The 21,166-nt window shown below is 39.3% G+C and overlaps 2 protein-coding genes across 5 annotated transcripts in view; one reads left to right on the top strand and one right to left on the bottom strand.

Moving 5' to 3' along the window:
- Positions 1-390: 390 nt before the first annotated feature.
- hdac12 (histone deacetylase 12) lies at positions 391-3,048 on the bottom strand. 3 transcript variants are annotated; one of them, XR_014802213.1, is made up of 8 exons: positions 2,835-3,048; positions 2,590-2,733; positions 2,160-2,319; positions 1,873-2,081; positions 1,638-1,788; positions 1,314-1,430; positions 1,089-1,241; positions 391-974 (listed from the first exon to the last, which is right to left on the bottom strand). XR_014802213.1 is itself a non-coding variant. In XM_084950970.1 (8 exons), the coding sequence occupies exons 1-8, from the start codon at positions 2,937-2,939 to the stop codon at positions 951-953; spliced, it is 1,053 nt and encodes a 350-aa protein (XP_084807096.1). In that variant the 5' UTR covers positions 2,940-3,048; the 3' UTR covers positions 391-950. The 3 variants fall into 3 exon arrangements, 1 of the variants encoding a protein (XP_084807096.1); XR_014802214.1 differs by having other exon boundaries at positions 1,089-1,220; XM_084950970.1 differs by having other exon boundaries at positions 1,089-1,231.
- Positions 3,049-13,170: 10,122 nt separating this feature from the next.
- stard13b (StAR related lipid transfer domain containing 13b) overlaps positions 13,171-21,166 on the top strand; it is a 59,380-nt gene continuing 51,384 nt past the window's right edge. Inside the window, exons 1-3 of one of the 2 annotated variants that reach the window (XM_084950039.1) lie at positions 13,171-13,351; positions 14,716-15,740; positions 20,734-20,877. In XM_084950039.1, the coding sequence (XP_084806165.1) occupies positions 14,832-15,740; positions 20,734-20,877 (1,053 nt within the window). In that variant the 5' untranslated portion in view covers positions 13,171-13,351; positions 14,716-14,831. The remainder of the gene's footprint in view (positions 13,352-14,715; positions 15,741-20,733; positions 20,878-21,166) is intronic. The other variant, XM_084950040.1, reaches the window with a different exon arrangement.

Genomic DNA, 21,166 nt, shown 5'->3' with positions numbered 1-21,166 from the left:
AAGCCACACCACACTAGCATTTAAATCTGGTCTGGGTCACTACAACACCTTGACTCTTTTCTTTTTCAAACATTTTATTGTAGATCAAGGTTGACTCAATGACCGCAAGGTGCCCAAATCCTGTGGATACAAAACAAACCCGAATCATTATCCCTCCACCACCGTGCTTGTGAGCTGCTATGTGGTCTTTGCATTGACATGCAGTGTTTTGTACCCAAAATGGCGCTATCCACTATGGACAAGCATCTCTACTTTAGTCTCATCTGTCCAGAGGACATTGTTGCAGAAGTTTATTTAAATGCAGTTTTTTTTTTCTAATTGCATTGGAATGTTAACATTTCCGATACTACCTGAGGCTTGTAAAGTTTTTAGCTCTTAGTTTTTTTATGCCCCCCCCCCAAAAAAAAAAAAAAAAAAAATCCTCCCTGAGAGTTGTATTGTCTGACCTTTGAGTGAATTTTGTGGAATTTCCACTCCTGGTAAGATTGTGGCATTAACAGGGAGCTGAAAGCTCCAGTCCAGAAAACTACCAGAAACTGTGCTTTTGTGTTTTTGACCAGTTAATCAAGAGCATTTGATAAGCAGCACCTCTTGATTCCTATATAAACAGTTTTTCCACAGCACTGTACTGAGTTCCATGAAAACCTTCTTTTTCAGATGAATGTAAAAATATGTTATGGTGGCTGTGATGTCCCTATAACAATATAATTGTAGTTACAAGACCATCATTGCAACGAACCAAAAATGAGTGAAATAAGTTCTAATATGTGACCGCATAAGATGTATCACTCCTACAGTTAATCTTAACTGTGTAAATTAAATAAATATGCCAAAGTAACTGAAGTACTGGTCAGTTTCTAATACATTTTTGAAACTTTCCAAATGACCATGGCATTGACTCTCAAATATCAGCTACCCACTGAGGATCCTCTTGATTAGGGAGCCAAGTTTTACATACCACACTCCCTCCAAACCTGAAACATGAATAGCAAGATAGCAAGGTTATAATGAGAACTCGTTTTTTAAACTGATCGTTTCTGTACATAAAATTGGACAAACAAGTCTTCTATCTGCTGTGTTTCATTTACCTGAGTTGCTGCTCTGTGGACGATAGAGTGTCTGAGTGCCAGTCTATCGATGTCTCTAGAGTATCCTCCACCAATAACAGCAGCAATAGGGACACCTCTTTTCACCACAGTCTTCAGCACAAACAAATCTCTCTGATAGAGCCCTAAGGGACACTTAAAGTCATTCAAAAAGTCTGTAAGTGATTTGAAGGTAAAAACACCTGGGTGTAAAACAGAATGGCTCACCTTGGTCTGTCAGGCGAAGCCTTCCGAGTTCATCTTCCCAGTGAGGATCAACCCCTGCGTCATACAAAACCAGGTCTGGGCGAAAGGTTTCCAGGAGCCAGGGAAGGTGGGCTTCAACTGTTGGGTACACCATCAGACATATTAGTGAGTTTTTAGAAGCATCAATGAAAATCATCTTAACGTACAGAAAAAAAACAGTAGTTTCAAAATCAGCAAGGACAAAAACAATGCACAAAAACAACAATTCTCACAAATTGAGAACAGTAGTGCTAGAATTGCGATTCAGTGATTAGATATTTATTAATATGGAGAGTATCTACAGACCTGTGGAGAGGTAATCCTTGTCCTCCAGCCCATCCTCCACACTGATGTCTAGGTCGCTCTGTTGTTTACGAAGTGGGAAGTTTTTCCCACAGTGCACTGAGAATGTAAACACAGAAGGCTCCTCTTTAAAGATGAAAGCGGTGCCATCACCCTGTAAGATGTTTGACACATGAAAAAAGTTTAGCTTCTCAATAAAGACAAATGCTAATCCACAACAGAGACTAGTGTACTCCACCTGATGAACATCTAGATCCACAATGAGAACTTTGCGTTTAGTAGAAGGAGAATTAGGAGAATTGTCCATCGTGTATTTGGCTGTGACTGCAAGATCATTGAGGAGACAAAACCCCGAACCATAGCTGGGAAAAGCATGATGAGTTCCTCCTGCTGTGCTGCAAGCCAGACCCCTCTGCAGAGCGACTTCAGCAGCTAAAACAGTCCCACCTGGCAATGAGAGAGAACGTTAACAGCAAACATAATGCAATCTTTCCGGGTCACGTGTACGTCATGAATTTCTCTCACCTGTTTCATATCGACAGCGCCTCACTATGCCTTCACTCCAGGGAAAGCCTGTCCTCCTTTGCTCTTGCTCACTTATTTTCCCATTTATGAAGTTGTCCAGGTAGTCCTCGGTGTGCACACAGCTCAGTAAATCCTTAGAGGCAATTTCAGGGACCCACACCTACTGTAAGAAAGGAAAAGGCACATCAACAGGAAAATGTGCTTTCCAATAAATACTACTACTTTTAATAGCAGCAGTGATATTCACTATTAGTTGATCTTGTTATGTTTAGAAACTGGATGCCTGTAAATCATAAAAAAAGTCCAACTGTTTTGTCGAAAAAAACAATGCTTGTAGTGACACACAAGCAGGAAAAACGTATTATCTGTCATTTATTATCAAATAATCGATTATAATCACAGGCAGATATCATAAAAGTGTCTCACTCACCTGTTTCTCTGTAATGACCTGATCTCCGAGCAAACACTGTAAAACCCGGGGAAACTTGCCCATTGGAAACCTATGATTGGGTGGGAGGTCACACACATACTTGCTGTGATGAACTACTGGAAGCGCGCTAGATTCGTGTCTCACCTGCGAGATGAAAAAGGTGAGTTTTATAATGCACCCACTGCGGCGTTCAGGGGAAAAATACTTCAGTTCACTTTGTTTAAATTATCATACAAACTTCTTACTAGTTCAGCATGGAAGCACCTGCAGGAGGTGAGAGCTTCACCAATCATCAACCACGCGACTTTGGAGCGAGGTCCTTTAGAGAACAGTCGCTTAATGCAGGTCATTTCTAAGACAGGAAGCAATGAATGACAGTCGCTTACTTAAGACAGGAGAATGCTACATTATACACAGTTACGATGTTATGAAACGAGACAGGAAGTCCATAAAGTGTCCCGTCTGTACTGTGTAACGGGATGCTTGGCTGTTACAGCGCCTCCTCAATCTACTGCTGCCATCTTCTGTTATGGAGTGCAAATAACTTTCTGTGCTGCTGTCACGGTTTCTTTCTACTGCTTTGTTTTCTACTATAGTACAACTTGATGGTGAGTATTTTTTTTTAATCAGTTGTATCCTATCCACAGATTTACACGCATATACTATTTCAGTATTATGCAAAAATCTTGAACCACCTCTTAATGTTTTATCATTTGCTAGAAAAATGTGTGCAGGAGAATGACTTTATTCTTGAACACAGTCTGAACTCTCGGTAATATACGAGGTCTTCACAAGTAAAGTAGCGCTCCAGGTTTATTGAAGGATATTTCAAATCTTTTTTTTTCTTTTTTAGTTGGCTGGTTTCTGTTTTATTCTCTATCAACATGACCCCACACTGCTTTAATAATGTTGAGGAGAAGCTATTCCATCACTGATAGTGATCCATTATGTGTTTTTCTATCCAGGTGTGCTTTCACTGCGTTAGGATTGTGCTTAGAATGATTGTCATGCTGAAGTGTACTTCTGATGACTGTAAACACTCATTGTTTTACCTCTCTCATTTGGGTTCATCACTCAATAAGAGCTGCCGTCACTGATTTTCAGTCCAGTCCATTTGTTGGGTAATTTAGCATACCTCAGCCATTTCCCCCTGTTTCCCTTCCTTAATAATACCTTCTTGATAGCCATCCTTCCACTCAGACCATTCATGATGAAGCTTCAGCAAACAGTAAATGGATCGACTGAAGGGCCAGATGCGTCTCTCAATATCTCTCATGTCCTGTATCAAGTCTTATTTTTTCATATTTCTTAAGGACATGAATTGCAGATACTGTTCATCTGGTGGGGATAGTTTTTTTTAGGCCTGCTACTTTTTTTCTGCTCTCCACTTGTCCAGTTTCTTCATTTTTAAGGACACACTAAACAGGATGTGTCCTTAAAATACTATTTAATTCCTGTCAGACTGTTTTATCTTTGGTATTTTTCATAGATTCAACTAAAGAAATGAAAATGATCTGTGTTTATGTGACAGGCTGCGCATAACAAAAAATAATTAATTTAAAATTGGTTCTCTAAAATTGTCTGCTATGTGAGGAAAACAACACTGGTTTATCCCTTAAGTTAGGCACCTCTTTTATGCTTGAATAATTCTCAAATCAGTGTGATCAACAAACAAACAAACACACAAAAACTTTCCTCTGAAAATGGGTGAAAAAGCAAAAATTTGAAAGACCTTCAGAAAGCCTCAGGAACTATTGCTTAAAACCAATTAAAAAACAAACAAACAAGAAAGCCAGACTCCTTGGAAACAAAATATTAAGAAAGAGGGGTGGAACAAGATTTTTGTACTGTCGTGTGCCTATGTATATGGGTTATTAATGTAACATGCATGCTTCTGTTTGAAATAATTAAATTAAGTACTTGTAAATTAAGTAGTCTATAAATAATACATATATAATTTCAAACTTCAGGTAGGCAAGTACAATTTCCATTTCAGTTATCACAACCAAGCTAAAACTAGAAAAAGCACTAAATGATTCTAAAAAAAATTATTTTCTTTTATTAGCTTAAGGGTTCATATGAGTAAAGGTCAGTATTGCAGGCCATTCAAAGCTACGTGAAAACGGGTTTTTTGTTTGTTGTTGGGGGAACCATGAGGTTACTACATCTGACTCAAATCCACATCTTGTTCCCCTGATGTTGTAGTTTAGTCGTCATCCAGTGAGCAGATTCCGCTGAAGTAAGCTGCTCAGATTCCTGAGTTAGGGTCAGAAAACAGATGGATTGGCTTAGCCAAAGCTGAATACACATTCTTTATGTGGCTGACTGTGAATGCCATCTGAAGAAAAAACTAAACAAAAACATAAGTCTGTTATATCCTGTTTTTTAACATACAAACCTTTATGGCATGGTCAAACATAAGTTTTTTGTTTTCTACCCACACACTGTCCCTCTTTTCCACTATATTTCCATATAACAGCAGGGGTAATTGTTTTGTTTCCACTTCCTGTCCGATGTTTATCTGTACCCTGACCATCTTTAGGCAATCGTCCTGTGTCCTCCTTTGTTCCCATCACTGTCAGCTCCATGTCAGCACGCCGTGAACTGAGGTGGTTAATCATAGTGAGAGAGGATCATTTATGGTGTCACAGCAAAATCATGTCAGAGCCTGAGAGATTTATTGTCTTCACTCCCACATGTTCCAGCTAAAAGTTGCAGAAGGGCTCTGTGGCAAGTAAAGTATTACAAATATCAGCAGATTTCTTTCTTTTTATAGATGTAAAATGTGATAATTTAGCTAAAAAAAATACTACAGTGTTCTTGTCACTGTACTGTCGTGGATTTGAGCTGCTTTTGTGTCTGGTTTTACCTCTCTGGCTGTCTGTCTTACATTGCTTGCAGGCAGCTCAGGGCACCGTCTGGCAGACTGCTGGCTCTTCATGAATATGTGTGTGTGTGGGGGTGTGTGTGTGTGGGTGTGTGTGTGTTAGAGAGAGAGAATTGTCTGGCTGATTGGGGTTAGCACAGCCCCCTGAGAGTGGCTACTGTACTCACTGGTAGATAAGAAATAAGGCGAGCATGCTGGCCTCAGGTGCAGAGGGGAAATCTCTTCATAATAGAGAGAGGAGATTAGAGAGGTAAAATCAATCACTGACTTCATTCCTGTTAACAGGCATTTCGAATAGAGAGAGATGAAGGTGGCTGTTCTTAACTGAAAGACTCCGATATATCTTGACAGAGGGATTGTGCTGGCGATAAAGGTTATATTAATTTATTATGGTGGATTTTCTCTTTTGCTTTTGCTTCGGTGTTTTACTAAATTTCATCTCATCATTGTAAAGACCATGTGCTCAGTCTTTTATGACAAATCACTTGTACACGTGCCGCATAAGTGTTCCAGGCAACTAGTGATTTCTATTAATTTCCCTACAGTATCAAAAATCTACTAGCGTATTTGCTGAATTTTCTATTCAGCAAATACGCTATTTCTATTCAGCAATAAATTCTATTGAGGTGCAGAATGAGTAGAATTCTGGGATTTTCAGTTTTTTATTATTTTCATGGTCACTTTGATCCTGAAGATTTATTTTTATGTACTTCTATTTTATTTAGAGCTTTTTGTGTGTTGTACTGGAGTACTGGGGGGAGCCCAGTCAGAAGCACCCAGTTTCACCTATACAGTTTTAATGAGTTCATAATGGCCTCGGGTCCTAATTTAAAGTATTGCTCACTCTCAGGAAGCAGAGGCACTCTAGCAGACACTGGGAAAGAGACTGCTTTCAATTATTAATGTGGACTATACAGAGATGAAAGCTGCAATTTGTAAAGAAAAGCATATATTTTGAGCAGCTGGAGCTTTTCAGTATCAAGTTTGCATGTTCTGCCTGTGCCTGTGTGGGTTTTCTCCTTCAGTCTAGGGAGATCCATGTTAGGTTAACTCGTGATGGAGGAATGGATGGATTAAGTATATGTTTTCATTTTACACAACATGCAATTGTTTTTAGCTTCTCTGATATGTAATTGCTGCTTAAATTGATAAATATTATTTGGTATTTGTTGTGTGTCATTAGGATGAGGGCTAACAGTCCAAATATTCAGTTTACTGTAAGGAGGACTAAGAAAACAGTAAATAATCATATTTAAGCAACTAGAATCAGGATAAATAAAGAATTTTCTCATTTGATTTTTTAAATTCTTTTTCATTTTCAGGTATATATATATATTTTTTGTTTGGCACTGTAATCATGTAAAGTGGAGTAACATGCAATAAAACATAAATTACATGTTAAAATACTGCAAACTTGATATTTACTGTGATTTATTTTAATTCTAAAGCAAGTTCATGATTGCTGAAGACCAAGAAGACTGTAACAGCACTAATAATGCATCAAATACTGCAGTGTGTTACTTTGAAAATCCATCCATCCATCCCCACTATCATGTTCAGGTTTACCAGGGTCAAGGGGTTGAAACCTGTCATACAGCGAGAGAGAGTGAGAGAAAATGAGAACCACATTGTGAAGTATGATATCCATGACTTAGATCAAATGTTAAAGTGTGAAAACACCCTTGTGTAGTTCTGCAGTATTTTTCACAAGTGAAGCAGAAAGCAGAGTTGACGCGCAGCTGTGAGCTGCAGTCTGCTTCAGGGCAGCTGTTTTCAAGGCTTGCAGCTCCTGCATCTCATTGCCAGCAGCAACAAAGAAAGAAGATGACAACTGCTGGCCTTTGATCTGTTTTTCTCTTTCTCTCATCAGGCAAAATACGAGCAGGTTGACTAAAGTAAGAAAGCTTTTCTTCCTCATCGTGGCATAAGTTACAATTGGTTCCTTGCTTAGAAAGCAAAGTTGTTTTTTTCAACTAAAAAAGAAAAACAAAACAAAAAACGTCCCCCGAATAACATTTATTATACACAAATGCATGATCAATTTTATTCTGCACGCAATGTGTTTTTAACCAAATGAATAACCCTGTCATCTCCAAATAGCCCTGTCATCTTGGCATGTATTTTCATGTTCCTGGAAGCAGCAAACGTGCTAGTTGTCTAACCCAAGTAGGGGAGTGTGTGGTGCAATGTTTGCATCAGACACTGGATTTGAACATACCTGTCAATTACACAACAATCACAACATCAAGCCCACAAACCCCTCTGTGCGCACCCTCCACCCCTCAACTCCGAGCGGAAAGAATTCGTTGGTAGAATGCGAGCGCTTGTAGAGCATGTTGCAGCAGGTGAGAGCAGGAGTGGTTATTGGATTGAATTAATTTGTAGCTGCTGTTTCTGTATGATATTGACGGCCTGTTGCTCGTTCCCTCCGAGGCAATCGTCTGGTCACACGAAAAGTATAATGGACTGACTCCTCATCCAGTCCCGTGTTCCTATAATCACATACATCCAGGTGAGGCAGCCTGTGTTTGGGCTGTGGTATAATTTTCTGTCGTTTCACCCAGTGTTTACATTTTTCCGTTCATTATCTTCTCAGTATTCCCCGCTCATTGTTTGGGAATGTCCTTACAGCTGTTACCCTGACTAATTCTTTCTGTGTGGCTCTCCTTTGTTATGCATGCTGCCCATATGTTTTGTCAAAGCTGTTATGCATGAGCCAATGAGCCAAGACTTCATGAAATGGAGCATAGCCAAAAATATAGACACACAAATATTTGCCAGCGGGGTTACAGTTGAGGTGCGAGTGGAAAAGCTCTTGGTTTTGAAGTCTCAGCTTTTCAACTTAAGTGGAAAAGATTTGATTAATGCAACAATCTACTGGTCACTGAATCTGAATATTTAACTCTATTTTAAGATAGATAATTAGAATAGAATAGTCTCTGTTGCTGTTTTATCAGCAAAACAAAGCTTAAGCAATTAACAAACCAAGATAACATCTGCTATCACACACTGATGGCCCTCATGGGGGCATTTCAAGAACAGCTGTTCTAATTCATTCAAGAGAGTGTGTTTTATTTCAGAGGGGTGGCTTTAAGATCTGGGATCTGCTGATGTTGCCCTTTTTATTTTTTAATGAACTCCAAAAGACTGATGAAATATGAGAGCTACTTTCAGCAGCTCCCTTATTTGCATATTTCAGTTGGCAGATTTTCTTTTCTTTTTTTTTTTTTTAATGCTGGATGCCTTTCCTAACACAACTCCAGTTGGATTTAAGTCTTCTCTCAGGACTGCGTCAATGCTGTTTTGATTGCAAAGCAAACATGTAAACTGCATCACTACTGATGAAATCTGGGTTTTTATTCTAATAAAGGGATACTCATCCCCAGAGAAGTTGGCAAGCTGTTCACGTGCACATTAAAGTTAAACCCTCACCTCACCCATCAGGCTTCATCATGCATGTTGTCACCTGCTTAGTGAAAACATAAATTTCTCCTTTAAATTGGCTATTACGTTTGATTTCTATAATTATCCAATTTGTTCCCTGTAGCTCTTGTGATTTGCTTTTTTTATTGCTGGTATTTTAAAATAATATCTCACAATTATCCACATCTTAGTTTTTCTTAGATGAATTCAGGATAAAATGTGCCATTAAAACTACTGTGAATATACCTTTATCAGTCTTTAGAGGCTATAATTCAAATCTGATGAGGAGAAAAAACAGTCTGAAAACTGGGCTTCTAATTTTCTCTGCACAGCTTTTACGGGATAAAGCTCAAGTGTAGCTTCATGTGATAATGCAGAACATCTGCCCATGTTCTTTGGTATGCTGTGAATCTGTAGGGGAGTCAGAAAGCAGCAGAGATATTGAGCCAGACTGCGGTATCGCTGGAATGTTTTCTAGTGATGTTTGTGTTTTATATTGTATCCGTCTGTTGCCACAGCTCTGTACAGTTTGCATTGCATAAAATGCGTACAACAGCATAAGCAATGCTTTATGTTATCAGTGTTGCAGAAGCAGATAAATTATTAATTTTCCATACTGACACTGTTAGTGTTTTCTGTCTCTTGCTCTGTGTAGCAATAGGACATTTCATTGCTGGCAGGCAAACCTACCACCATACAGCCACATGTTTCAACAACACAGCTGGCTCCATTTCCTTTCCCTCACTTTAATCTCACTATACAATGTGAAGATCACAGCGTCTTCAGAGTGTCTGTCTCATCTTGACAGCCATGTTGATATCTCTGATAAGAAGAAGAAGGAGAGACGAGACAGCAGGTGAATGTGTTTCACCTCATACAGTGTAAATCATCCTCACAAGTCATAAATCTCTTAATATCTTGACATCACTACGTGTATATCATTGTTATGTGTGAAAATATAATTACAGGTGATGTTTGTACCTGTGGTCCATAAACAGTTCGCTATATATTTCATGTTAACTCCAAAAAGTAGAAATAACTACATTTAATTAGTTCTAAAATGATCATGAAAAGTTTGAAAGTAAAAAATAGATCATTCACACACCCATGTACAGGATGTAAAGGATATTTATTTGGAGTTTATATTTAGTAAATATAAATGGATATAAAAAGTGTTATTGCTTTTTAGCACTTTGGGGTTTAGATGACTCTTTTGACAGTTTTTTCACATGGCTGTGTGAACTCAAAGGCAAATCTTCGCCCCAGAAAGATCTTTCATAACCTTAGATTTGTCAAACTGTAATGTTTCAAAAAGAGAGAACAGAAAAACAGAGTGATCATGAACTCCTCTAGTTTCAGTCTCTTAAACATCCAGCTGAAGTGAGTGATGAACAGATTGGTAATCTGTCCCTCTGATTGCTCTGTAAATCTGCCAGAAGTATCAGTAATATCCTTTTTCACTCACATTTGCTTCTTTCTGGAGGGTTTGGCACGGAACGCCTCCGCCTGCTGCCTGCTGCCTTGGTGGAATTCCTGCCATCTCGAATAGTTTGCTTTGCAAGCCTGACACATCCCTCCCCAGACCTGTCTTGACATAGTTGTCATAGCAGTGATCTGCAGTGGGAAGCCTTGTCTTGTTTCCTTTTTAACAAGCTCTGCGTATGATTGTGGGTTCAAAAGTTGCGCTTAGCTTTGGTACTAAACAGTTGAATGTTTCTGGAACCACTAGAATGAAGAAAATAGAAACTTCAATGGCTACACGGGCCCAAAACATGACTTCTTGGACTTGTTAGTATAAAATCACTCAAGTGCAACAGTTCTGAATTTAAAGGCCTAGTCAAATTAAATAAATTTTCACTGGCTAAAGTCATAAATTGCCTAAAATAATTGGAGTTCTGCCTTGACATCCAGATGGTAGGATCAGAATTGTTTGCAACCAACATGAAATCTTGGATCCATCCTGAATGGTATCAGCAGTTTAGGCTTCTGCTGCTGTAATGTTGTGGGAGATATTTTCTTGGCACCTCAGTGCCAAATGAGCATCATTTAAACACCACAGCCTACCTGATTATTGCCAATCCCTCAGTGTGACCATCTTCTGATGGCTACTTCCAGCGGGATAACACAGCACGTCACAAAGCTCAAATCATTTCAAACTGGTTTCTTCAATATGACAAGGAGTTCACTGGTGACTGCTCTCCACAGCCACCTGATTTCAGTCCAATAGAGCAACTTTTTAAAAAAAACATACTCTTTTTTTTTTGTTTGTTTGTTTGTTTGTTTTTTAAGTTATGCATGCTTTTTTAAAAAGCATGACCATTTTGACTGAGAGATGAATGGCCAGGTGGGTGTAGCTGCTAGCTGTGTGTTAGACCAGTGTAAAGTGACTACTGTAAATATACAAAGATATGCTCCCTTTTGTTTCCTTTCTCCTGTTTGGGATCCTGATTCTGACTTTCATTCTAGGTTAGCTTGTCAGATCTATCTGACTGTTCTCTCTTCCACTAGCCTTGGACTGTTCACCTGCTCTGACGGGCCTCTCCCCGTTCCTCTTACTTATTCTTTCCTGGATAGATGGCACATATTCTGCTTCATAGTTACACTTGTCTGTTTCAGCTGTATGTACTCAACCAAGACAAAAATATCAAAAAATTTCATTTTTATGAATTAACTCGACAACCACATGTGACCTAGAAATAAGCTTTTGTTGTTTTAACCTATTATTACCAAACAAGCTTTAAGACTTTTCATAGAGAGATTTAGTGGGCTATACTACTTCCCTTTTATGATAATGTTCAAACACCAAAGCTCTTGTGTGCCTCATGTAACCTTTCCACGTAAGCATCCAGACAGTAGAGGAAATATAAACATAAACACATCAAGGACATCAAGAATGTCACGACTGAACAAAAGATCATGCACACTCTGCACTCATATACCCTATCTTAAAGGTCAAAAAGCAGATTTGAATAGATATTCAACAACTGCTGTGTTAAGTATTCCTAAATATACATGGAAACATTTCTGCTGCTGTACGTACATATGGGTTATATGATTAAGAAAAAATAAAATAAAATGCACTATAAGGGTCAGTACAGAAAAGACAGGCCTTGTTTATAGTAATAGTATATACTATATAGTATAGTATAGTATAGTATAGTATAGTAAGTCTTACAGTTATTGGAAGCTTTTGCATTCATTTGCTGTCCAGTTTATTTACCTGAATGTTTTTAGAGGAATCTTTTTAACTTGCTTGTTAAGTCACTTAACACTGACCTATGGATTGTTCAAGCGTAAAATACACACCTAACTCAAACTGTGAACAGTGCAGGAAGAAGGCTGAAGACAATTGGGAAAAGAGCAATAAAGAGCAGGAGGAAGCTCTCAGTGCTGAGGGAAGATGACAGCCACAGGCTGTATGCAAAGTATTTTATGAATGAGAGAAGCATTTTCTCCCCTCAGGCCAGAGGTCAGTTTGAGTCCAAATGCTTTTTACTTCTGTAGAAGTGGTTTCACATATCATTCCTGAAAATCAAATAAAAGAGACAATTGTTATAAACTTGTTAAAAAATCAAGCATAATTTTACTTCAAATTTCTTCCAGAAGCAGTATGAAAGAAAATAAAATAAATCTACATCACTTAAAAAATATGGAGACCTATAGGGACTTTCTTTGAACAGACTTTAAAAAAATATTTTCTATACGTGGAATAATATCAATAATGTAACTCAGTTATTAGGCATTTCCCAAAGGTGCCATTAAGAATAATGTATTTATGTTTTATAATTTGAATATTACGCAAATTAGTACGATGTGGTATCCATGTAAACCAAAACAGTCAGTGTTTGCTTGTAAATGAAAACTTGAGGAAGCATGCTTCCTTTTCAGCATCTGAATCTTCCGTTTCAATCTTCTCACAAAGATATCATCTTAATCTGTGATTACCTGCTCCAGCCTGATTCCCAGGGTGAATGACTTGAAAGCATTCTTTCTCATCACAGTGTTTCAAAGCTGAGCACAGACGGTTCAGCCAGTGAACTCAGGCATTCCCCAGAGGTTGTTTTTGAGGTCTTGAAACCATTTCACGTTATTTTACACTATCAACTGTTGGTCCCTTTACTCTGCACACCCACCTCTATCTCCTTTCTCCTCCCCTTTCACCTCCGAGCAAGTACACATTCTCCCTGCTCATATGCATATTTTGCGTCGTAGTTGCTGGAAGCTGATCAGTCCTGCTGCCCCCCCCATCCCAGAGAAAAGCATAAGGAGGAGGAGGGGGTGATGGCAGGCTTGCCAGAAGAAGTCTATGTGAACATGTGTGCCGCTGTGAGGGGCTGTCCAACTCTCTCTCTCTCTCTCTGTTTTTACAGGAACCAGGCTTGCTGTTTCTGTCTTGCCATGATTTCAGTGACATTGTTTAGGAAACACAGACAACTCATTTCTACTCAGCAGGTAAGAGTCATCTTCCCTGTGCTTATGAGTGAAGAAACCACGATAACTGTTAATTTCTCTCTTTGCTAATAATGCTTAGCTGAGTTTGTGTGTTAGGCTGCATGTTGTTTCTAAGTATGTTGAACTATTCAAGACTTTTTTCTTATTGCCTTAATAATCCCCCAAGACTATTTTCACTTTTCTAGATAGTCTTGCCATGTCAGTGAACACACTAAGTCTGTTTTCACTCTGTGACTTCTTCTCTTCATTTAAATCAGCCCGGCATTCATCTGAGGATAATGAGACTTTTCAAGGAAACACTCTTTTTTTAAAAAAAGAAAAAGAAAGAAGTAAGAAAAAAAAGAGCATTTCCTTGAAAGGCACCCTAATCCTCTGTACACTTCACATCCACCATGTAGGGACAGGTTGTACTGCAGACCCTATACAGAGTTTTGTAAACTATTATATAACACTGCTTATGGCTTTGCAAATGCATATGTCTAGCATTGTTTTTCCAGTTAGGATTTGTCCTTGTCTGAGAATGCCTTATCTGCTTGTTTTCCAAAGTTCGTGTGCATGTGTGTTTGTGTATGACTGTTTGTCAAGTGTCTCAAGGCCATGTAAAGGTGTTGCCAACTGCTGATTTCTCACAGAAACAGCGCCGACCCACATGGGCTAAATTACACAAATTAACTTTCAAAATACACGTAAATACACGTACCTACATGATGATCTTGATAAACGTTTGGGCTTGCATTAACACTGTGACTTGTTTTGCTTTTAAAACATGCTGATTAGAAACAGCAGGTCTCCTGTAGATTATGTTTATTTAGGAATCGTCCTGGATCACCTGAAAAAATGTCATTTGACTTACACAGATGACAAACTTGTTTGGTGGCAAAATAAGGAAATTGTTTGTTTTTCCGGGTACACTTTGAATGTCTCGGGCTTGTCCAAGGTGCGTTTTAAAGAAGGGCTTAATGAAGGGGTGACATCCATGGACATCCTCTGCCCTGATGAATGGTGGAGTGCGTAATAAATCACCAACTGTGGAAGAGCAGTCAGATTCCTCTGTGCAGTGATGTCACCACTATTGGGTGTGAAACAGATCCAGACTTGAACAGCCCAGCATGAGCCAGATGTTGAGTTTAGTTTCACTCCACGCTCTTGGCTGGATGGCATGTACTCAGAGCCGTTCAAAGCTAGATTTAGAGGCTTTATATTACACATGTATAGGGTATAGTGAGGCTGTGGTAATTACAGGACACAGAGACATACGGAAACACGCTGAGAAGTATGTATCATCTCGTTTTACGTGTGCTGTGAGCTGTGATCTTCTTGTTCTTTTTCACATGAATTACAAATGATCTGTCTGTTTGTTTCAGGTTCATTTGCTTCACAGTTTGAGAGTCTTGCATGAAAAATGGCTGTCCGATATATCAAGCTCAAGTACTTGTGGATTTATGCTTTGAATTATGAAATACTATAAAATACATCAAAAATGGAGGTCACATCGGAGGTGAATTTGGAGAATCATCAGTCTTGGACAGTTTTAGGATTGCACAAAGTGACCTTTTTCACAAAAGACTCATCTAGAGAATATGCTGCTATCTCAACTAATGACTCACTGGAGCGCAGAGGAGATGATTTTTGTTCTAAAGCCCAAAGCTCACTCTTAGAGCGAAGTGGGGATATAACCACAAATGAAAAGGCTTTTGTTTGTGCTGTTCAGAAGACTGTGTGCTTTCTGGAGACTGAAGAAAAGTCAGTCATCCCTAGGGAAGCATCTCTGAACTCAGCTCAGCTTCTTGAATCGAAACTTATTTCACTCAGGACTAATCAGAACTGCTGTGGTAACTTTTCACCTCCTCCTCCTGAATCAGAAGACCAGTCAAGCAAAGCTGTTCAGAATCATCCTGATGAGACGCTGGATTTTACCTGTGAATATTTGAAAATAGACCGCAAAAACTTTGACCCAGTCGCCCTTAATCGGAACTCCATTCCTGCCACTGAGGTCCCTGCAGCTATTCCCGAATGTGGCTTGAGAGTCCTGGATTTGCCACACATTGTGAAACACAAACAGAGCTCCATTACCTTCTCAGACTACACCTGCCCTCCGACAGGCAACGGCTATGCTTTTGTAAATGAGAGCTCTGACGACGGAGGCTCATCCCAGGAGGGTGAGCAGGAGGACGATGATGGTCATCATGACGGCGACAATGACGACGACGACGATGACGATGTGTTCCCAGAGCTACCTCACGGTCGAGATCTCCTTGTCCATCATAGACAGAGGAACGCAGGCAAAGAGAAAGAGAAAAAGAAACTTTGCACGAGCTCACGAGCAGGAAATGATCACACACTGAGAAGCTGTGGTTATGAAGCAGAGGGGGAAACCAGCAGTGAGAAGGTATGCTTTAAAATATTCTCTTTTGCCCTTCAATTTTAGTATTAATCAATTAATAACCCCTTGCCATGAAAATAGAAGTTATTTTTAGATGCACAACTTCACAAATAAAATATCTGCTTACTGAGCAACAGAAAAGAAACGTAATGAAGTGGAAATCTACAACAGTAGATTCATCACTAAATGCTGCCATAGAACTGTTTATTCCTGCCACGTAAGGCAGCGCTCACAGCGCTCATAAATGACACGTGATATTTATTTTAGATGTCCCCTCCAAACCCCCCCCCCCCCCCAAAAAAAAACCCTTTATATTTAACATATGAAATATCTCAATACAAGACATAATGTAAGAAGACCCTGCACTTGAATTTAGCACGTGTGAAATGTTTTCCCACGTGTGCTAAAACTGGTGAATTCTGTCATAAATTCCCACAAGATTTCTTGGAGGCAAATAAAATAAAGTGTTTTAGAGCATGATATCTTAAGAAGAGGGAAACGGATATACTGATAACATAGGTACAGTTCAGTGTCTGAATTCATGATTTCTCTGTTTCCTTTAGAAAAGGAAAGGTTGACACTGAGAGATAAAACAGAGTTGCTACAAGTGTGTGGGAGTACATAGACTCCACATTGGTACTGATGTACAAAGCTGTTTGCAGTTCTGTTTCCTTGCACTCCATCAGAAGGCAGCAACATTTCAGTAGGCCATATTGGCACCGAACTTAGCTGCCCATTACTGAGCTTTCTGCCTCATCTTTATCTAAGGCAATCACTAATCTTTATTGCCCTTTTAAAATCATACATGCACATTCGTCTTATAATCCATTAAATATGTGTTCCGCTACAGCTGAGGAGATCGTATCCAATTGCACATAACTGTCATTTTTTTAACAGTCTCCACATAATAGTGCATATGCGAGCAGGGCAGAGTAAAGCGCATGTCGACTTCTCTGTCTGTTGGTTGGGGAAGATGTCGTAATGCCAGCTTTATGTGCAGAATGATACTCTGCCCTGAATAGGTTGTTTTGGAGAGGAGTTGAGGAATGCAGGGAATCCAGGGAGTCTGTTGTAAATATTATTAAAGGACAGCAACAAATGTTTCTTGTGCTGTCACACGACAAACCGTGTCATCTTATGGCAGGCAGGCTGTTATGTGAGGGTTACTGTAAGCAAGGCAAGGCATGTAAAAGTTGTTTGTGAAGTTTTAAGGAACTAGTGTGCGGACAACTTTATGTTTCTCTGAGCGTGCTTGAGTCTCATAGTGTGTTATTAGAAGGGGGAGCCAGTAGTGCTATGGAAAATATACCAATATAACATAAGTAAATAAAGTCAAATAAAAAGTAGCAAACTTCAGCAATATAAATTAGTTAACTAATTAATTACTTATCTTGTAGTTATTGTTATTTGCTTCATCTCTCAGCCTCATCCTGTCTGGTTTTATTCCCTTTTCTGGGTTGGCTCCAGACCTCTGATTGAATAATTTAAATATGTAATTGTAGAACACTAGAGCTGCACAGTCAAGTTGGTTTTGACTGTAGTAGTGTGCATATCTTTCTTTAAAGTCTCTGGATGTGAAAGATTATTTCTGAAATAGCACACAGTTGCAGTAGTTAACATGAACCATATGAGGGCACCAGTTGCATAAAGTTAACACTCTGTGGTATCTTCACAACTCCCCCTTTACTTCAGCTCATTTAGCTCAAATGTAAGTAAAAGAATGCACTTCTTAAACTATCTTTCCAGCTCTACAGATATGGCTGTGGCTGTGTTCATGGGGTATTTTTGCAACACAGGGTAGTAGGAATGTAATTTATTCTTCCAAGCAGCCAGGTAGCCGTTGCCCTTTCGCATGACCGGCTGCTACATTTGGATACCTCCATGGTGATCTCTGGCACTCTCTGTGGGTGGCGTAGACTAGGCAGCCAGCCCAGAGCTCACACACTTAACTCCTCATTTCCATGTCAAAGCCAGTATGTTGGGGTTTACAATGTGGCCAATTTGCGCTGATAAAGTTATAGTCAGCTCACATCTTGTTGTCCCCAGATGATAGCATTGATGCATTTATCTAAAGGATTGACTCATACCAGCGCAGTTGCTATGGTGTAGAGGCTTCACACAATTGCCAGGGCAGGATTGAGGGTAAAGGCATGACAAGATGAATCAAGGGTAGTGTCTCACTTGACTGTCAAGTCCTCACTGGAATTTGTCTCATTCCAAGTAGAAGTGCCCACATTCCTGAGGAGCACCTTGTGGGGATGTCACTAAAAAGATGCAGTGTGAGTATGTTACAGATTTGGCTCAAGCTTGTTCCAGAATGAGGCATCTGGCTCTTGCGTTTGTGTTTGTCTGATACCCAGGGTTAATTACCTCACAAGATCTCCAGCTTCCGTTCCTTCAGTATTTTCAGTCATTTGGCCTAGAATTTATCACCAATATCTTTAAAATGACTATTTCGGCTTTAGACTCTTCATCAAAAGAGTTCAAATAGCCACAGACAAACATACACTGAACAGCTGAACAACTTTTTCCTTCCATGACTGTTTTTCATAAACACAAACAGGAAAATATCTTGTTTTCAATCTGCAGAATACCTCAGACAGACACAAACAGAAGCCGAAACAGAAACACTGAGCGTGTAGGAGGATTCTTTTTTGGGAATAAGTGTGTATTCTTTCATTTTGAATATCCTGATGAAGCTTACATGTAAAATCAAAAAAAGCTCAGGCACAGAATCATTGTTATCATTCTCATTTCACTTATTAGCAGTGGCCACAAGTTTATCCACCACAGGGCAGAGTTTGTGCCGTCTGGTTTCTGTTCACAATAAGTGAAAATTCCTTTTATTTGTTAAACAGACAGAGAGGATTGGGCTGTCTAAACATTCTGATCCAATGTCAAACCTTTTACATTCCCTGATCAGTCTTGAAAAGCAGACCTAGCAGAGAAAGGAAGCTTTATTTTTTCCTCTTTGGTGACCCCTCAAGACCCTTCAGGCCTTAGAGGTCAGCAGGGGATTGGCCAGATTTAGGTCATTCCTCTGGGATTGAGTGAAAGGAAGCACTTTCTCCCAGTGCTGGGTCAGTCAGCTAACCATGGCTAGTCAGCAGGCTGAAAAGTGTGCCTGGTGTCTCCTCCAGCTCATCAAATTTTAGAAAGATTGCAAAATAAGTTTGTAATATTATTTAAATGTTTTGCTACATTGAGAATGATTTACAGCTTTAATAAAGCTGATGATATTAAAAAAAAAGTAAAAAGGGATATTACTATTAGTACAAATATTACTCCTACTGCTATTAGTGTTATTATTACTTGCCTCAATGTCACAACATTTGTAGAGCTCCATGTAACCAGGGATTGTTTGAGTTTATTTCTCTGAAATGGAGGTATTAGTAAGAAAGTTACTTTAAAGTAGATGGGATAGCTTGTATTTATTCTTACTTTTCATTAGATTTTCCTTTTTTGTTTCCAAACATTTGAAAATAATGACCTTCTGACTGGAAAGGTACACTTTTCCAAGGCATTGTCAGGAACTCCCCAACAGAGCATTCATTCAGGAAAGGAAGCTCTAATGTTGGAGAAAATGACTTGATTGCAGAAGGCTCAGGCATGGGTTTTAGTTAAAATTCTAGGAAATTACGTATTGGTTTTACGGAGGTGGTTGATGATCACTGCCTCTGAGTTTAACAGGAAATTGGAGTCGATCAACATTCACCGAGGAAAAGAAACACCCAGGCATTACTTTTTGTAACTATCTGGGATTCCAAGGAAACGTTTAAAAGCCTGGAGTCACGATTGTTACACACTCTTATCTTTTGTTTTTACTCAAAAATCCACATTTTAGCAACAAAGTAGCTGGGAAGGAACTGATATGACAACGTTTTAACTCCGTGCAAACTTGAAGACGTCACAGATAAAGATTCAGAATGGCCTTGGTGCATCTACCTCATACAAAAACATGAACACAGAAGCTCTACTGGATAAACCACGAGTGAACCTTTGCTGATCTGAACTCAAACTTCTGTTTACTAAATGTCCAGCTCTTTGTCCTGGAATACAATTTTAACATACTTACTCTGCAGTGTATGGTATACCTGGAGGAGCTCCCTTAAAACTGTTACTACTGTGATAAATCCTCCAGAAAACCCAGGATTTCATACTCAGGTTCTTGAGAAAGGTACACGCGGGTGCTGTTGGATTTGATCTTTCCCAGGGCTACACAAGGAAAACACACAGTGATATCTGTCCTTTCTGTCAGGCTGACATTCTACCCAGATTACTGAACAGCAATGATAATTTATGCTTTGGTGACTGAAGTGTATCCAGCTGATTAATGAGGATGGACCTCCAGAAGCACCGACACAGCTCCTGTCTGTGTAAGGATGGTCTATTTATATACGCACTGTGTGTCTGGGGAGTGGTGAAACCCAGTACGGGGTATTCCATCATGCTCTGTATGGCACACATGTCTGGAACCTCATCGTCTGCTCTTTCACCCTGAGGATATCACATTTCATGCATGCATGGCAGCAAGGCAGACCTCTGATCTCTGCATCTGCAATTTACAAGAACATTTTGGGGGGTTTGTCTGTAACTTTTTGAGCCTATGGGGATGTGGTAAATTGACAGATGTTACCTGGAAGCTTGCATGTGTCAAATTTGACTAACCAGTCACCCTCATTTGGATTACTTCCATTGCAGTTTTGATGACGACTTTTGATTTTGATGATGTGATTATGTGACAGTTAAAACTTGCAAAAAATAAGATACATATGTTTTCTGAAAACTGTGAAAAGTCTATTATAATACATCAGCAATAATTAAGATAGTAAAAGTAACTATTTAAAATGCCCATTTTTTTGCAGAATAAATCACCCCTTGATAGTTTTAATTAGACAGTACTAAAAAGTGTCCCTGTATTGACTCAATTTTTGGCTGAATACTATATAATGGCATTGTTTGCTTGTTGACTCTTATCTGAGTGCTTGATTACTCACAGGAGTCTCCACAGGTCCAGTCACCCTGGTCAGAGTCAATAAGTCAGCTAATGAGGAAACTAGACCAGCTTAATCTGGACATAGAGGAGGCTCTGAGTGCAAGCTCGTCCCCCTCAGACACGCCCTGCACCACCCGCAAGAAACAGGTTGGTGTCTGTTCACACAGCTTGATATCATAGCTATAATTAGCAATGAGTTTTGTATTTTGATACTCGTGCAGAATTAATAGTACGTCTCACTGAATGTATTATAAAGCAGCACGCGGGGTGCAGCACTTCCACTTTCAGTGCCTTATGATATGTGAAGTGTTACAGCCACTTTGGTGTGGTATGTCTGCATTCCTGGGAAGCGCATGCCGCATACTTGGTCACACTTTTTAAACTTTCCTAAATCAATTTAGTTTGCTCTCTGAGAAAATCCCAGTGGATTATTTGG

Source organism: Perissodus microlepis, chromosome 14 (assembly GCF_051167445.1).
Source record: "Perissodus microlepis isolate ML-2025 ecotype Zambia chromosome 14, ASM5116744v1, whole genome shotgun sequence".
NCBI classification, from domain to species: domain Eukaryota; kingdom Metazoa; phylum Chordata; class Actinopteri; order Cichliformes; family Cichlidae; genus Perissodus; species Perissodus microlepis.
Note: the sequence above shows the minus strand (reverse complement) of the source record. Positions and strands in the feature narration are given on the sequence as shown.